This window comes from Thunnus thynnus, chromosome 20 (assembly GCF_963924715.1).
Source record: "Thunnus thynnus chromosome 20, fThuThy2.1, whole genome shotgun sequence".
NCBI lineage: Eukaryota > Metazoa > Chordata > Actinopteri > Scombriformes > Scombridae > Thunnus > Thunnus thynnus.
Genome location: NC_089536.1, coordinates 23,872,695 through 23,885,805, shown reverse-complemented (window position 1 = coordinate 23,885,805; position 13,111 = coordinate 23,872,695). Strand labels below are relative to the sequence as shown.

General features: G+C 41.6%; 1 protein-coding gene across 12 annotated transcripts in view; it reads left to right on the top strand.

Moving 5' to 3' along the window:
* Positions 1-13,111, top strand: part of myocd (myocardin) — a 164,443-nt gene that overhangs the window by 147,886 nt on the left and 3,446 nt on the right. For 10 of the 12 annotated variants that reach the window (XM_067576800.1, XM_067576807.1, XM_067576805.1 and 7 more), the window contains 10 exons: positions 1,460-1,609; positions 5,242-5,426; positions 7,000-7,104; positions 7,235-7,563; positions 7,844-8,000; positions 8,129-8,641; positions 8,997-9,503; positions 10,494-10,640; positions 11,068-11,196; positions 12,919-12,976. In XM_067576800.1, the coding sequence (XP_067432901.1) occupies positions 1,460-1,609; positions 5,242-5,426; positions 7,000-7,104; positions 7,235-7,563; positions 7,844-8,000; positions 8,129-8,641; positions 8,997-9,503; positions 10,494-10,640; positions 11,068-11,196; positions 12,919-12,976 (2,280 nt within the window). The remainder of the gene's footprint in view (positions 1-1,459; positions 1,610-5,241; positions 5,427-6,999; positions 7,105-7,234; positions 7,564-7,843; positions 8,001-8,128; positions 8,642-8,996; positions 9,504-10,493; positions 10,641-11,067; positions 11,197-12,918; positions 12,977-13,111) is intronic. The other 2 variants (XM_067576810.1, XM_067576811.1) reach the window with 1 other exon arrangement.

The following is a 13,111-nucleotide window of genomic DNA, read 5'->3' as shown; positions in this document are numbered from 1 at the left end:
ATATACATGTACTGACAGCTTTGCATAAGGTCAACACATACGATATATCAGTGATGGATGCACCGTCTTTAGGGTCAGTAAAAGTTGTATATTTTTAAGCATTTTGTCCTGTATTTGATAGCAGACAGTATACAGACGGGAAATGAAGGCAGTCAGAATGTATGACATGCAACACAAGTCACCAGCTGGAATCAAACCAGGGATGTTGTGGTTATGTGGTATGTGCCTTAATCATTCAGCTATCAGGACGCCCCCACATTACAAAATGGGTTTAACTAAAAGTATTATCTGCAGAATGTTTTCCAAGTATCTAGGCCTGTCACTGTTTATGTTTAATTTGAACTACCATTTGAACGTGGGAAAATATTTGATCTAAATGTGCAGTTTTAATGATGCAGCCAATGCCCCGCAAATGAACAGAACATGTCAGACTGGATTGGGCCTGAGGAGATTTCATCATGTGCTGGAGCAAAAAGCAGGCAGGACATGAAACAGCGTGGCCACGGTTGTAAGCATAATCTGTGCCAAAATACCAAGCACATGTTAGCTGTAAGCTAGCTAGCAACAGACGCACTAACCGTGTCTGTGGAAGTGTGTGTGTGTGTGTGTGTTTGTGTTCACTTCAGTCTCTGACTGAACTCAGAACTCACCAGAGACTCTGGTTCTTTCTCTTATTTCCCTCCAGTCTCTCTCCTTTACCCCCCCTTGCTTCTGTACGTGTATGAAGCAGATTCATAAAGCCTCGAGATACGCGCAGATATTTTGCTCAAGTTGAAACATTTTCAACTCACGTGGACACGTCTTAACGCTGCTCAGGGCAAATTAACATCTACTCAGGTCTTTCCATTGACTTTAGATGCAATCTTGCTGCCTAAAAGTTTTATGTTCAAACAGAGAAATGTATTGGTAACAAAATCCAGTGTGAGCACAACAACAGTGTATGTTAGTATAATCTAACTGGGTTGTGTTCACATTAATATGAACAAATTACATGTTCGTTCAACTTTGTTTAAACTTTTGAAAAAGTGACAACCCTAAAAGTAAAAGTACTCATTATGCAGCAGAATGGTCCCTGTCAGTGTTATATTATATGATCAGATTATTATCACTGATGCATTAATGTGTAAGCAGAATATAATGTCGTGTGTGTTCAAGGAGAAGCTAACTGAAACAATTTAATATACTGGCTATAGTTTAATGTACCATAGAGCCAATGTATCATATGGTCATAAATTCTCTAAATCTTAATCTATAAAGTAAGTATAGCTTTCAGATAAATGTAGTGGAATAAACTACAATATTTCCCTCTAAAACATAGTGGAGAAGTATGAAGTGGCAGAAAATAGAACAACTAAAGTTTCCCAAAGTTGTACATAAACTTGAGTACAGACTTGTATGTCAGTGTTTCCCTGGTGTGTCCCGTGTTGTTGATGGTGTGGTCCTGCTGTGTGTTATCCAGACCTGGTCTCAGACGGCTCCTCTCTGGAGATGAGGCTAAAGCGAGCCCGGCTCGCCGAGGACCTGAATGAGAAGCTGGCTCTCAGGCCGGGGCCACTGGAGCTGGTCCAAAAGAATATCATTCCCCTAGACTCTGCCGTCACAATGACAGGTATCAGCAGAGAGATGCTGCCGTGCAGTAAAACACACCTTTACGCACCTGCATCTCAACCTGCCAGACTCCGTGTGTGTGTGTGTGTGTGTGTGTGTGTGTGTGTTTGGTAGTCCCACAGCGACGGTTTGTTTTAAGTAGGAGAACACGCTTCTCTCCTGATTGTGTGTGTGTGTGTGTATTAACAAACCATTGTTCAAGTCATTTACTAAGCAGTACAAAGCATTCTGTTGGAGATAGTAATCTAACCAGCATGCACTTTAAAGACTGCACTGCTGGACTTCAACAAAACCACGTCATTTTGTCAAACAAGCACCAACTAAAAGTAGAGTGTTTATTGTAGATCTGTTATAAATGTGACATTCCTCCTTCACAGAAAGCTTTTCTGACAATAGCAAGAATTCAGTATCACTTTAAAACGTTAATGCAAGTAAATATCTTTAAAGACTTTGCTGATTTTGTTATAGCAACCAACAGTACCCCCAAATCCCCATACATCTCTCTGTTAATATTATGAATCTCATCACAAATCACAATTTTAAATAAACACAACTGGGCACTATAAAAAGTGAGGAAGTGCATCTTTAACTTTTAGAGTTTATATTAGATTGAGGTTTAGCAGCTTTTAGCTAAATCTTAAATTCAAAGCTAAATTTTGCCTGTTGTTGAATAAGAACAAATGGAACCACTTCCTTATTATACATCCTTTATAAAGGGTTTATGAGCCATAACTATTGGCTTTGTCAATGTTTAATAAAATGTACTAATGCTTTATAGATCAGTTATAAACTATTAATAAGAACAACGTCTGGGTTGCTAGATTACTGACAATCCCTTTGAGTGGTTGAACCATTTGATCACTTCAACATTGATATATTAACTTAATAACATTTACAACTTTCAGAGCTGAAGACTAGATAGCTTATTAGAAAGTAAGAAACCCATGAACATTAATTAATGCTGCATTACCAAATGGACAGTGTAAACACAACCCAGCAGCCCCAAATTCATTCTTATTAATAGATTAAAACTGATTTATAAATTATTTATCAACCACTAATAAACTTATAAATCCTTTGTAATGGGTGACTTGCTTGAAAGTGGCACCAAACTACCCATTTCCTGTTGTTCCCCTTTAATGTGATTTACTTTTTACTTTATTTTTCTCTATTCTTTACTTTTTATTTGCATTTCTTACAGACAGAATATTATTTATATTTTTAGAGGCCAGTCTGGATCTCCAGAAATGCTGTTATTTTAGCTCAGTAAAGGCACGTTTTCTTTAAAAAGAGGTGCTTTGGCAACAGGATTTATACAATAAATGTATATTGCAGATTGAAGTGTTTGGGGAGCCCTCTTGAAATATTTCGCTTGTCCAGTGTTTGATTTCAGGAAATGTAAAGCTTAGACACTCCATTGATTTAGCACTGAGCAGAGCGTCAGGCCTCAGACTGTTTGTCTTCTAATGCCCGACATGTTACTCACTCTCTCTATATCATTCCCGACAGTGCATCTAGTGTTTTTTAGACTTGGGCGTTTTAGCAGTTTTATGTTTGCCCCCTTGAGCTTCCAGTAAACATATTGCGTAAAGGCTGCAGTCAGCTGGTTTACACTACCTCTGCAGGAGGAGGGGAGCATGCTTTATTGAGATGAACAGCAGCTGTATTTGGTTCCACCCTTTTCTTTAGAAGTGTGTGTGTGTGTGTGTGCAAGCAAGTGTGTGGTTGAGTTTGAGTGCATCTCTGTGTGTGTGTGTGGGCGTACCTGTGTGTATGTTTGTACCTACCTCCCCGCCTCTCTGCTTTGTGTCTCAGCTTTAACTGGCCTGCGCGGCTCCAGCGAGCCACCTACAAAGCTGCGTGACAGGACCAGGCTGCTGCGTTCCCCTCGCCTGCAGCATTAACCCCTCACCTTAAAGCTCCATATCCCCGAACACAACACTCCCAACGATTGTTTCAACCTCTGTCCGGTAATTTTGGAAACTATGTGACCCGCCGTAACTCCTAAACCAGCCACTTGAAAAACGGAAGTGTCCACGGCTTGCAGATTTCCTGTAATTCTGCCAGCTCAATCTCCCGGTGACATCAAATTGACTTAAAGACTCGTGGAAAACAGCATGTACTGGACTGTATATAGCTGAGAGAATATGCACTAACGCATGTCAGTGTATGTGTGTTGGTGTGTGTGTGTGTGTGTGTGTGTGACAGAGAGAGAGAGAGAGAGAGGAGGGGAGAGAGAACCAGTGATCGAGGAGTTAAACATGAACAGGTGGGAGGAAATGGCATTTAGGACAATGCTCTAGACTAAGCTGTGTGTTAAGCTGTGTGTGTGTGTGTGTGTGTGTGTGTGTGTGTGTGTTGGGAGGTCATTGAGTTGCACAGAATGGGGCTGGTGCTGTGATTGAAACCAGGGTCTGTTCCTGCCTGTCACATGTTTGGATGCAAAAAGAGAATCTTATACCTCTGCACGCGCACACACACACACACACACATACACACACACACACACACACACACACACACACACACAAATACAAACCAACCTTTACCACCTCCCCCTCTGGGCTCTCTCCCTTCAGCTCTGTTAGATAGGCGCTCTTAGCTCCTCCAATCAAAAGTGTGCCCTCTATCAGCCCGGCCAATCAGGATGTAAAGTGGACGTGTCAGTCTCTCACCCACACAGCGTAACACCTCTAGGCTGAGTGTCAATGACAGACAGGCGGTGTGTGAATACCACTGCTCACGTAGGGAACATACATCATAAACAACGTGCATCTTTTAGCTACACTGTTTCCATGTGCAACAAAGAATTATTAGCAACATGTCAGTCGTGCTCAGGTTTGGTTTTCCCTCCAAATAAAGTGGTTTAGATCAGTTGCTTCTTTCCCCATCGGACTTCTTTTTAGCAATGTCACCATGTTTTCCCAGATATCAGCAATTACAGTGCAGTAGTGAGAACAACATCATAATTATTAACAATGATTGTCAAAACTACAGCTGAAACAATAAGTCAATTAATCAGTTTGTTGATTTGTAGAAAATTAACTGGTTATTCATTTGGTAATTCTTTGTCATTTTGATTATAGATAAAAGACAGCTGGAAAAAATTTTCTGGTTTTCTTGGTCATAAATTGAATGTATTTGGGTTTTGGACCACTTGTCAGACAAAACATGCAATTTCAATATGTCACCATGGCCTCTAATAGACAATTTGTCATTATTTTCTTACATTGTGCTGACCAAACTAAAACTAAACTAAAAATAAATGAGCATAATCAGTAGTTGCAGCCATGGTCAAAACTATGAAGTTCTTTTATTTATATTTTATTGATTTGCTATGCCACATAATGATGAACCCTATAATCATCTTTTCAGACAAGCTTGACTAATCCAGTCTTTAACAAAACCTGCCTCTGCACTATTATATCTACGGCTGTACAGTTATCTATTATTAGTGTGATGTATGGATACAGTCTTGGATTGAAATCTAAACTCGGGAAAACTTTGAGAAAAACATCTATGTTGTCTTTAACTGGAATCATCCCTTAACCCTCCTCCTCATCTCAGTTATCTCTAGGTGATCAGACCACCTGACTGACCTCCCACCTCTCTCTTTTTGCCCCTCTCTTACAGTAAACCATGGTAAGTTCCCTAAACAAGAGGACTCGTATGCGTTTGAGGAGGACAGCAGCAGTGAGAGTCTGTCTCCGGAGCAGCACCACAGCGACGAGTCTCAGGGCTCAGCCTGCCCTTCATCCGAGGCCGTCGGCAGCACACCCTCCTCCTCTTCCTCACCTGCCCTCACCAGCACACGACAGGTAAAACACCTATCAATCTTTTTATTCCCCCCCAAGTCCCTTTTTTTGCCTGCTGTTTCCCCTTCTTTTACTCAGACTCTGTTTCACCTCAACTGCTGTTCTGCTCCGTCATGGCTGTGCTCGCTCTGCCCCCCTGTGGCGGCAGAGTGAGCTACACCACCATCCTCAACGTCCTCTGTTATCCACTGACCGTTGGACTGAGTTGAACTAAGCAGGTGTCACATTCCTGCACGCTGCGCCATCCTGCCGGCACAGCTGCCTTTATTTCCTAACTGCTTACCTTTCACTCACAATGACCTCATTCCAACGGTCGCCGTCAGCAACGGTCACTTTTGAAATTAATGCCAGAACAGGGTTGTTTATATGTGTTAGTCTGCTGCCTCTGACTGGTTCCAAATGAATCATCAACTCTCACTGTCTCATGTCAGTTTGAAATGTCTGTTTAAAGCTTTTTGGAATACTTTTTGGAAACGTCGATACACGTGCATTTTTGGTAATAATTATTCCATTTGGATTACAAACTGACTTGTAGCAGTCAACATCTCCATGCCTCAAATCAACAGACACATTTAGACCAACATAGATCAAATCTAAGACAACAATAGCAAAAAGACAGTTATTTTTATATGTGATTGTTTAATATCATTTGGCACAAAGCATTTGTCAGTGGATGGAGATCATAAAACAGCTCAATGGATAAACCTGTTTGAGTGAAACTTACTTCAGCTCATGAAATGAAGCAGGAAGGGTAGTAAAATATATTCTCTGTGTGCAACTGTGTGATGCGTTCAGGTCATGTACTGTATCTTCCTTGTGCTGTTTATATGCAGCTGAAACTGGTTATTTTGGAAAAGACAGAATGTATATTAACATTTTATTATGCGTCCACAGTCAATAGTTCATAAGTCTTTCTTTTTTGAGTATTTAATTGCAATTGGTTGAACAGCTGTCCCTAAAGGTTGTGGTGTTTTTCTGTTGTTTCTTTGTTGTTTGTATTTGTTCTGTAATTTACAATTAAAACTACTGCCGCAACTAATGATTATAGTTGTAACAGATTAATCCATCCATTACTTTATAGCCATGCTAGCAGTGTTGTCAGTCAGCCCACCACTTTACCAACTGAAATATCTCAACTATCAGATGGATAACATTATTTGCAGATATATATGTATGTTCCATACAGACAGTGGTGGAAGTATTTTTTCTTGCATTCCAAATGTTACTTATGTAAAATCATGCAAGTATTACATACAAAGCATCAAAAGTACTCATTATTCTGACAGAATAACCTCTGCACTGTTATATTATACAGTATGTATTATAGTATTAGATTATAACCAGTGCATTAACATCTAAGCAGCATTTGATCCTTTATCTAGCCAGACATATTGGTGAAAACGCAGACTGCTTTTAGTCAGGATGCCTCATTAGATACTCATTTTAAAAATGTACATTTGAGGGGCTGGTCTGTTGGAGAGGCTCTGGATGGACATAGAGGACTTAAGCAATGAAGTATATCTGATCTATCTGATAGTTAAACTACAAATCATATCTTGTTTTTATTTGTGAACAGGGGGGCACAACCAGAGACCCACCTGATCAAAGCCAGGATGAAGGAATCTCTGGGGCTAACAACAGCCAAGCTACTCCTCCAATACCTGTTCCTGCTATTGTCAAGGTTGGAAAATCCTTAAACAATGAACTTTGATCGTTTTTTGACTTTAAACACATTTAAAACTTGTGCAAATGGCAAGTTAACACCATTAGCCTGCAAGTTGATACTATCTCACCTCCCTCCCTCTGAACAGTCCAAGACGTCAGACAAGAACCGACACAAGAAGCCCAAAGATGTGAAGCCCAAAGTCAAGAAGCTCAAGTACCACCAGTACATTCCTCCGGACCAGAAGGCCGAGAAGTCTCCTCCGCCCATGGACTCGGCCTACGCCCGACTCCTCCAGCAGCAGCAGCTCTTCCTGCAGCTCCAGATCCTCAGCCAGCAGAAACACGCTCACACACACTCACAGACGCAGCACTCACAGCAGCACACACACACTCCGCAGACACCGGCACAGGTCCAGGCTCAGCAGCGGCAGCCTGCTTTCAGCTACCAGCCCCACCCACCAGCACAGACCCAGAAGTAAGTCACACTGCTGGACAAATATTAGAAAGATCTTACCTAAAGGTCCACCTTACTTGCTTTTTCAGGAGCTTTCAACCACATGATCTAATGGTTTTCATCGGTGAATGTAGTTGGTTAAGGTGCATATGTCTTATTAATAGCTGAAAACTGATTTATAATGTGTTAGTTAAAGTTTCAGTAAGATTAATAAAGCCATTAGTTACAGTGTATAAACCCTTTATAAATGGTGCCTTACTAGAAAGTAAGTGACTAAACCACTTGATTTGTCCCACTCTAGAGGAACCAGTGAGCAGATATCAGCTTGCACCTCCAGCGCTCCGTCCAGCACAGCCAACAGCAACTCGTCCTCTCCGGTCAAGAACACATACCCCAACCAAAGCAACATCTCACCAGTCAAACCTGGGCCCCTGCCAGCCAATCTGGACGATCTAAAAGTGGGTGTTAATGGAAAGAAATGTACACTACACTGTACTAGAAATACCGTACAAGTGTCTGCATGACTTAGAGACAAGTTTTATCTAAATCTAAGTCAATAACTTTTTTTTTGTTGTTGCTATGTAAGGTATCAGAGCTCAGGCAGCACCTGCGTATTCGTGGTATGCCCGTCTCTGGCACCAAGACCGCCCTCATCGAGCGACTCCGGCCCTTCAAGGACTCCAACGCAGGGTCCTCGCCCTCAGGCTCCTCCGACATCACCACTGTGACCTTCCCTGTGACTCCCACGGGGTCCCTGTCCTCCTACCAGTCCCCGTCCTCATCCAGCGCCCTGTCCCAGGGAGGCTACTACCCTTACCCTAGCACCTCCTCCACACCTCCCATCTCGCCGGCCTCCTCGGAGCTGTCCCTCAGCGGCTCGCTCCCCGACAGCTTCAGCGACGTGCCCATGTCCTCGCCCCCGCAGTTCGCCCTGCAGCCGTCCCCGGCTCAGCTCAACATGGAGGACGGCCTGGGAGGACCCAGGGCAGGGGAGGGTGGAAGTATGGATGGCCTGGAAGCTGAAAAAGATAAAATGCTGGTGGAAAAGCAGAAGGTGATTGAGGAGCTGACGTGGAAGCTGCACCAGGAGCAGAGACAGGTGGGTGATATCAGTGTGTCAGTCTAAAAATAACCTGTGTTAGAGACTCTAGCTGTGATAGGCTGTCACCCCAATGCGCTGGCCTTTTTCACACATTTTGACATGTCACAGTAGGAAAATCACAATAACTAGGGATACTATTTACTGCACTACTGGAACTGAGCTCAGAATATTGACAACAGTGGTCATCTACGGTGTGGGATGTCTCATTAAGGGGAATAGGAATTAGAGATGCAAAATTATACATGTTATCATTTACAAACTAAAATCTTGTCACGTATAGTTTTAATATTTGTACAGGGGCATTAACAAGTGTATTTAAATACATATTTATCCTTGTGACCATGCTTATTAGGTTGAAGAGCTTAAGATGCAGCTCCACAAGAGGAAACGCTGCTATGGAGCAACACAGGACCCCGTCCCTCCTCCATCTCAGTCCCACCACCCTTCCATACACCACCAGCAGACTCCAGCCATGATGGGCCAACATTTCTTTGGGGTGACAATCAAACAAGAGCCCATGTCCCTCTCCTCCAGCTGCCCTCTCTCCTCTCCCAAACAGCTCAAGAGCCCTCCTGGGAGCTGCATGGAGGACATGGGACACTGCAACACTTCACTCTCCAATATGGGGGGCCACGGTGGGCCGCAATGTATGGACACAGCCCCTTCCTCTGGCAGCCCCTCCACCATGTCTGCTTTCCTCAGTCCACAGTGCTCACCACAAGACTCACCCATTGGAAAGCCTTCCAGTAGCCCCCAGCCTTCGTCTCCTAATAACCCCTACCTGCTTTCACCTCCACTGGGGAGGGACGGCTGCGGTCACCCCCAGCCCCAGGGCAATAACAGAGCACGCAACATGCAGGTATGATGTCTTTAGAAGCACCACTCTTTAAGGTCAGAAGTCAGCCAATCTAACTTAAATAACTAACTAGTTTCCCCCTCCCAATTACGAAAATATAAAACAGGTGTGGCACATGGGGGGTTCACACAATGTTTGATCATCCAAGAACTTCCGTTGAAGCATACTGATACCTTAACAGGTTCAAATGGTCCAGAGTTACATATGTTACTGCAGTTCTATAGAGTTGTGAAGGCTGCTGGTACAGGAAGTGTTTTTCCCCATTCTGTGTTCACAATATTAATTTTTCTTTAAATGATCTCCTAATATTACTGAATATAGAAACACAGGACACAGTGTCCAAGAAATTAAAAATAAACTGATTTACGCTACAGATTGTAAACTCAGTTCTCTCAACACTGTAATCCACCTACCTGTTCCTTGTCGAAATGCACCTTGGGGGTCGTAGTTAATTTCTACCCCAAAGTCTTTTATGTACACAATCACAAACCTTCCACTTTTTATCAACGTAGTTTGGTAACATAGTTGTATGTCAATCCAAGCTGTAGAAGTGGTCCAACTGTGACTGTGTCACATAACATGTTTACATGTTTATTGGAAAAATGAATGACAGCCAGAGTCAGATGTCTACTGACTGGCAATCAGAGAGCGATGTAGGATTCTCCACACAGTGTCGATTTCTGTTTTTCAAATCTTAATGGGGTGGCCCAGATCAAAGTGAACGTAGTGTTGCCTTGGCAGCAGACTGACACCAGAACCATTTGACTTAAGTATGTTAAAGTGACTGTACTTTGCCACCTCAAAAAAGTGGATTTAGTGTTTAGTTACTCTTAAGGAAAACCCCAACCATGATTCACTTTCAAAATTTGTATCATACTGCACCCAAAATGAAATATAACCACTCTGGATGTTTGTTTAATGTACTGTACCTGTTCTCTCTATTATGTATGATGTTTTCTAACACACGCTTACATCACCTGCGGCTAATTACAGATCCAGCAGAAGAGTGGTGGCCAGCCACTGAACTGTTCTTATCCTTCTGACCAAAGAGGCCTTCAGGGAGTCTTTCCCAACTCAGCTGATTGTGGCCTTAACCACAACGGCTCAGCCAAGGCTGAGAACCCTAATATGCAACCAAAGGTAAATGAAACGTCAACAAATAAGAGCAATGTGATGTTGTCATGTCAATGTCATGTACTTTATCTGAATCACCACACGTTCATGTAACCATTTTTCTCCTTCTTCCATTAATTTGTGATCTGTCTCTGACTCTCAACAATCATCTTCTGTTTTGAGGTTCATGTCACTCTTGTCATATCTCTGCTCTTTGAAAATGAGTTCATCTGTCTTTATCACAAATTCCCTCACATGTCAGTGACTTTTCCTTTACAAGAACACAACGCCAACCCTTTTATTAAAATGTAATGTTTAAGGTGATGAGTTTATTCAGTCATGAGGGCCTAATCAGTTGTTCTCTATGCTTTTTTATCTGTAATACACTCACATTCAGTAAGCACCCTACTCTAATTGGTAGGCTAATGTCACTTCTCACCTATTTTTCATATAGATGTCAGTATTGCCCTCTCCTCGTCATGCTGGCCAAAAGTGCCAGGTCTCTACCCCTGCCTTCAGTAGCTCAGATTCAGCTGCATCTGACTTAAGACAGCCCCCATGCTATGAGGATGCAGTCAAGCAGGTAAATTCAAGTCCATGCTAAAATTCAGTAGATAATGGCTGGACATAGATTTTATTTTACCTATCGGCGTTGGTCTAATTCCACTTTTTTCTGTCTTCTCTTTTGGTCTCTTGAAGTCCATCACCTGTATTGCACCTCTGTTTTTCATCCATCGCCTTGTCCACTGCACTGACTTTTTTCAACCTTTACCAAGCTTGAAGCACATTGTGTTTTAGACATAAACATTTCTTGAGGGCAGATATAACTCTATTGGTTGAGTTGAGTTTGAAACTCACATACATTGGTTCGGCTAATATTATCAGCATCATTCTATATGTCGGCCAATAATTAATAATAAATGTGAGTACCGAAATGTCAAACATACTGTATGTTTGTATTTTAGAGACAATGCCTCAATTACATAGTTTGTCCACCACCTCATTTTCAACTGTAAAATTTTCCATTCAGTGCACACAATTGGTCACAATTCTTAAAAAAAAAAATCCTTATCAAAAATGTTTGTCATGGGTTTATCCAAAGAAGTACCAGGCAATATACCATCATCAGATTTTTTTAAGCACTAAAAAGCAATATCAATGTTGGTATCGATCTCACCTTCAGTTTGCTTGGGTTATAGTAGCTGGCTGGTAAAGGCCAATCATTCAGTCAAAATATATAAAACATGATGTAAGCTGCTTTTTTTTACCATGACATTCATGTTTTAGTACACACTACAATAGTTACACTGTAGCAATTGGAAAATGGAAAGTAACCAAGGGTACTAGCTCTATAGCTGACCTAGACTGCATTTTTAATCAGTCAGTTCATGCAAATTAGAGAAACAAAAAATGATTTCTTATCTTTAGTGGTATCTAGCTACGCTAGTTTTGGTAGATACGTAGGTAGACACTTTATCTTTTATTGTAGAGGTATTGAGATATCTCTGAGACTTCTGCCTCCGCCCTAATACAATTTACCATCAGGATCAGATAGACCTGTTCAATTTCTGGTCTTTAGCAGCCCTCATGTCATTGACAAAGGCTATCACAATATAGGACAGATTCACAATTTTATGAGTCAACAGCCATGCTAGCGGCTCAGTGAGGCTGAGCGCAGGCACAGCAGTGCTTTAACCTAATTGCTAATGTCCTAACCACAAATACTAACCTCAGAGTGACAGAAGAGGAAAAGTTAGGGGATCACCAAAGTCAGTTGGACACATCATCTGGGAGCCATGGACATTTGTACCAAACTTTGGGACAATCCATCTGATAGATGTTGCGATATTTTACCGAACATGTGAAAATATTGACCTGCTGGTGGTAGTAAAGTCAGGAGATCACCAAAGTCAGTAGGATTCATCGTTTGGGATACATGTACATTAACAGCAAGCCTTATCCCAAAGTATGTTGTAGAATTAATTCCCCGTTCATTTATAATATCTCAACTGCCTCACTTGATTGACAAGCTAACGTTACTGCAGGACAGGCAAATTTTACTAGAAAATCTAGCTAGTGGACAGTAGTATTGTCCACTTAGATTTATCTCAACCAATAAATTGTGGTCTGTCTCCAATAAATGTTTATATCACAAAAACACTGTTCTGCAAGTCTGAGCAGTCTGCTTGAGAGCTTGCATCTTTTTATGTAAAATCTTTAAATGTAATTGGATTTCATTTTAAATTAAAACATTGTTCAATTAATAAAAATAATCACTTTTTGTTTACTTTTATTACCATTACAGCAACTGACCAGAAGTCAGCAGATGGACGAACTTTTGGATGTGCTCATAGAGAGTGGAGGTAAGGTGAAATTTGACAAAAATGTTAGCATCCAGGAATAAAACTGTAGCTGGCACAGAACATGCAAATTGGTTTAAAATCTACTCATAAATCTCCAAGTGCATTGGTGTATAATTTGACCTGTCAATCATAGTC